The sequence below is a fragment of the Microdochium trichocladiopsis genome (assembly GCF_020744255.1).
Source record: "Microdochium trichocladiopsis strain MPI-CAGE-CH-0230 chromosome Unknown B0I36scaffold_15, whole genome shotgun sequence".
NCBI lineage: Eukaryota > Fungi > Ascomycota > Sordariomycetes > Xylariales > Microdochiaceae > Microdochium > Microdochium trichocladiopsis.
Window position 1 is genome coordinate 825,966 of NW_025763558.1, and position 5,013 is coordinate 830,978.

The 5,013-nt window shown below is 53.0% G+C and overlaps 1 protein-coding gene across 1 annotated transcript; it reads right to left on the bottom strand.

The window, feature by feature from the left end:
* Window positions 1–863: 863 nt before the first annotated feature.
* Window positions 864–3,888, bottom strand: B0I36DRAFT_389720 (ribonuclease H-like domain-containing protein; the record flags this gene model as incomplete). Its single annotated transcript, XM_046161359.1, has 4 exons — window positions 864–2,568; window positions 2,621–2,865; window positions 2,920–3,481; window positions 3,553–3,888. 4 exons carry the CDS (start codon window positions 3,886–3,888, stop codon window positions 1,321–1,323), a joined length of 2,391 nt encoding a protein of 796 aa, XP_046004637.1. The 3' UTR covers window positions 864–1,320.
* Between the last annotated feature and the right edge of the window lie 1,125 nt (window positions 3,889–5,013).

A 5,013-nucleotide genomic window follows, 5' to 3' on the forward strand; every position in this document is an offset into this window, starting at 1 on the left:
TCGGCTTGTGAGATGTCCTCTTCTTTCCCTAAGGCTCCAACTCCGATACTGTACCATGCAGGCGGTATAAAGCTAAGGTCTTGCTGTTCCGCCTGGGCAGACCCATGTTCAGGGTCAGTTCGTGTTCTGTACATGCATTTGCCTAACCTCGTAAGAAGGACTCTCGGCATGAGAGCAACAGGCATAAGCTGCTCTCTTTGCTAGTCTACTCGGCCGGGAAAACGACCCGTGTCACACAGGGGCCCCTGTCGTGTGTTCCCCGCGTATAGGCACTGCTGGACGTGTTTCATAAGCACCTCTAATTATTATCCACAGCCACGTCGGGAATGGGGATCTGCGTGACAGTGGTTGCAGCATCACCGCCAAGCACGGCCTCAACACGTCGTCCTTCTACGCGTCTTTCGTCACAACTCGAGCCTCGCACCGAGACCAGCCATCGTCCTCCGACCACTGGTACGTCTATCGCAGAGCATGCCCAGGGTGGTGTCGCCAAGGAACACCAGCTTGTTGCTGGTGCCTGGTGCTGCTCCACAGTCCTGCACATGTATCAGATCACTCTCTGGGGTCGGACCACTGCGGACTCGTCAACTGAAGGCACGACGGCGTTTAGTTTGACGGCAGGCAGATAGGATCGAAATCAGACACTGCTGTTTCGATGCCTCGTCACGAAACATTCTGAAAGGAATCTTGTCTGGGCCCAGAACTCTGGTTCGACATCAGCCATGAGACTTGCTTGATCCTACAAAATGGCGGTGGGTCGAGCTTGCTGAGGACTGCTTAGAACCCCGCAGTCCCCGCTTCTACTTGGAACCACCGCAAAGGTTAGACCCGCTCTTGCCTCGCTCGACTGTCGCGACATTTACCCCCACTTCACTCAACATGTCATACGAAGGAAGGCCTACCTGTCATGGAGGCCAGTTTTCACACTAGGAAACAACTGCAATTAAGGAAGCGCAGCAAGATTCAAGCCGTTATAAACAAATACGCACCTTCGCGTCACCATTTCTGGCATCCTAACATTATTAAAATACTTGAGTCGTTGTTGGAGGACCAAAATCAAGGACTGCAAGATCCCAGCTTCCCCGCTTCTTCCGCTGCTTAAATATAAAACATGGTATCCTTCAACTTCTCATGAATCCTCACATCTTCATTCCCAACTTGCAACCCCTCCGTCTGACTTCCGGCCAGTGACGGCTCCGCGGACTGTGTCGGCGTGTCAAACACACCACTCAGATAGCACCTAGCCCTCTCACAGACAATATCAGCTTAGTAAGCCGGCGTACACAGACTGACTGCCTTGGTCGTACGCCCATACACATATCACAAGCTCTGCGTTAGGTCCTCAAGCACATCCGCCACGTTGCTGCAATCCGGCGGCAACGTCTTGGCATAGCGAGCTCGGAAGATCTCATCGAGCACGACAACGTAGTGCCCCGGACGCGCGGTGCCCTGAATGGCTGCGTGCGCTTGGAGGAAGAAGTCCCAGTTACGTGCCTCTGTGACACCGCGGTCGACGATGGTGCCGGGCTTCGGGTTGCCGGACCGGTCGGCGTTGGCTTCCTTGGTCGGGTAAAATCGCGTGTGGTGACGCTTACCGACAATGACGATGGTGAAATGTGGGAGGCCCTTTTTCTGGTCAGAGGTCGGATACACCTCCGTACATGCCTTACGCAGCCGTGGAAGTTCCTCATCGATGACTTTGTCATACTGACCCTCGGAGACGCCGTCACGGTATACCAAGATATTCTCGGGCAGGGGCTGGTGGTGTCCTTTGGTTTTCCACAGCTGGAGGCGTGATTTAAGCATGTCTGACAGGTCCGTGACCATTTCCTGGCGAGCGCCGGCCTGGACCTGGAGAATTGCAGGCCACTGGCCAAGCCACCTATCAACGCTCGCAACCATCCCGGCGATGCTTGGCTCGCGAGAACTAGACCCAGGAGACGGGTGTGTGACGTCAATACCGACAACCATAGTCTTATTCTCATTGATTATACCAAGGCGTGGTTTATCGAGTAGCTGGTTGTTTCCGCCCAGTTTCAGGTTGAGCTTCAGGGCGACGTTGGCGAAGTACTGGTCCTGACCCTTCTCTTTGGCAATCTTATGGCCAACAACGCAGATAGTTTGAATCCCGTACTTAACGTCGCCGCAGTGTTTGATCCTGTTGTAGAGGGGTGTGGTATCTGGTAGGATAATGAAAAGCAGGTGTAAGGACTTGGCAGCTAATTTGAAGACGTTGTCGAGCTCAGGGTCATCCTGGTCTCTCAGGACTAGTCTTCGTCCCTGAGCCGGGGGGGCCACGACCATTCCGGTTTTGCGCAAAGCCTCTTGAAACTTGACGAGCATAGCGATGAGGCCTGCTTGATCAAATGCGTCTCGCCGATCAGGTATTGAAATGAGCAGGTACGACCAATTCGTCATAGTCCCGGTGGTGTTCAACTTCATGTTAACCATATTCCAGCTGCCAGAGCGCACCGGGGCTGGCTTCTCTTTGTACAAGACCTTAGGCTCGTTGAGAACCCTCCCTGACACAGTGATCAACTGAGGTGGGACCCATACGCCAAACCGATCCTGTCATAAAGAGTGAGTCGCGGTGTGCAGCGATAAAGAGGGCGTTACCTACCAGAAGCACGTTCGCCTGTGATGAAAGACCAACTGTTTGAAAACCATCGCGGACTATTGAAGCAGCATTCTCCCATGGGCTCCGTACAGCAAACTGTATCATTCGTTGGGTTTGCGCGGGGTTGAGCTGTGAGTTTGAATTCTGACCTGGACCGACGACACAGACCTCAGGTGGAAGGTAGCTTGGGGTATCTCGTGTACCGACGTTGATGATGGGGATCATGGGGTTGGTCTGCCAGTTATATTCTATTCGGACAGTTATTATAAAATGAGCTCCCCAGTAGGTATTCAGAGACTCACTGGTCCAAAAGAAGTCGTAAACACTGATGTATCTGCCACTGGACGAGGTCGACGATGGCTTGTCGGAAGGGCCTGCCTGTTTCCATTTCTTCTTTTTCTTTTTACCTTCGTCCTGACTTCCGGCTCCTGGTGTGCTCGCAGGCTGGCCTCCCCCACCGCCTTCGAGCCAGAACTTCACATCCTTAGGACCTGCACCAAACTCTTTTACCCTTGGGGGGTGCGGGAGGCCGTGTCCGTCATTCGTGTTGGCGAGGCCAACAATGGTCTTGACTTTCCGCACGATTTCACCCTTTTTGTTCTTCCTTTCTGGCAGGTGAGTAGGCTCCACCTTGAGCTTCGCGAGGAAGTTGTTCAGTTTGTACCTGCTGCTTTGGTGAGCAGAGTAGTACATTAACATGATCTTGTCCAGCGGCCCTGCTTCATAAAAGGCACGGTGGCTGACATTCACATTGACAAGGAGGCGGCAGGTTGCCACCCTCACGCTCGAAAAGAAGCCTCGTATTGCCGTCAATCCTGTGCCAAGATCCCACGTATCCGCGTTATCGGCTAGAGAGAATTCTTGCTAGCCCCAATCGTAGCCAAATTCCCCGTCAGCTTTGAGTGATGGTTGAGGAAGATGTTGAAGGCCTGAACCAGAGACTGAGCGTCGTCGAACCGCGCGCTTATGTTCGTAGATGTGAGATACTCGATCAGATGCGAGACACTCAAGGTATTCGTGTATAGGAGACGAACTTCGTATTGGGTGGCATTTTGTCGAGGTTCGTCCTCATCTTCCGAGCGGTACTGGATTTTGGCAACCGTCTCATCCGCGGGCAACTTCTGACGCGACACAAGAGTTGACTTGAAGTCAGTGGCCACATCCCGTCGAAATTCCATCAATTCTTCGGACTCCAGTAACAGCCTGATGACCTGGCTAAGCTTTCTTCCGGCGACCGCGGGTGAAACAGCAATATCGTATCGGTAGAACATGACTTTTGGGGGTGCACACATTTCGAAATAGTTGGCCCACAGCGTCACGGGTGTGCCTTTCGTGCCGAAGCCGGGACGACAAGGAAACCCCTCTCGTAACTTTAAGCCGGCGAGACTGAGGCCACCTTTGGTAGCGGCCAGAAGGGCATCTTCGGTCTTCGCGACAACCGTGTTTGGAACAGGGATGATTCGATCGGCAGTCCTCCATCGCTGGTGTCAGTAGAGTCGTGGAGGAGAGGGGCAAAACCATGCTAGATATACGTACGAGAACACCGAAACAGCCACGCCGCCCCTTCCTCTGCCTTGGAAGCCTCCACGGGCACTGCGGCCTCTACTGGAATCACCCCCAAAACCTCCTCGTCCAGGGCCACGTCGTCCGCCGCCACCACGGAAAGAGCCACCACGACCTGGAGCGGACATAACAGGAATAGGTGAGTAGGACCGAGAAGATATCTCGGCTCTGGAACGTCAGATATCAAAACTGAAACCAGAGCAGGAGAAAAAGGAGCTAGCCGGTGTGCACTAGTGCAAGGAGTGTAAAGGGAAGAATGGTGAGGCTTTATATCAATGACCACATATTTCCCGCCCATCAGACAGTCCTATTGGGGATCGAATGGCCAGCGGTGACTGGTATATATTGACTGAAACCTGGGACATAGATGCTCGAAACCGGCTGCTGTTGTCACCCATGGCGTTTCGTGGGGAGTGTTCCCCGTCCCCGACTGTAGACGTCAGCCTTACATCACTGTCACTAACGTTTCTGACTGGCCCAAATTGCTTCACGTGACTGGCATGCCAACCAACCAGTCTCTAAAAGAATAAGGATCATTAATTTACTAGCGCTTTCCACACAAATTGATGTACCTCATTTCTCTTGCCTGGCAAAATGTGCACCGCAATCCAGGCTATGGGTCGTAAATGCTCATGCCGCCTGGGGTTATGCGTTATACAGTACCGCACAGTTGAAACGTTGTGCGCGAAAGTGACTTTGCCATTCGCCATTCGCCAGTTCCAGGTCCATGCTCGACACACGTACACAGTCATGGTTAATACTATGCCGAAAAGGGTAGCCATTACCTTCCAGGAATCAAAAGGGCAATCAAGCCTTCAGAAATAGGCTGCAGC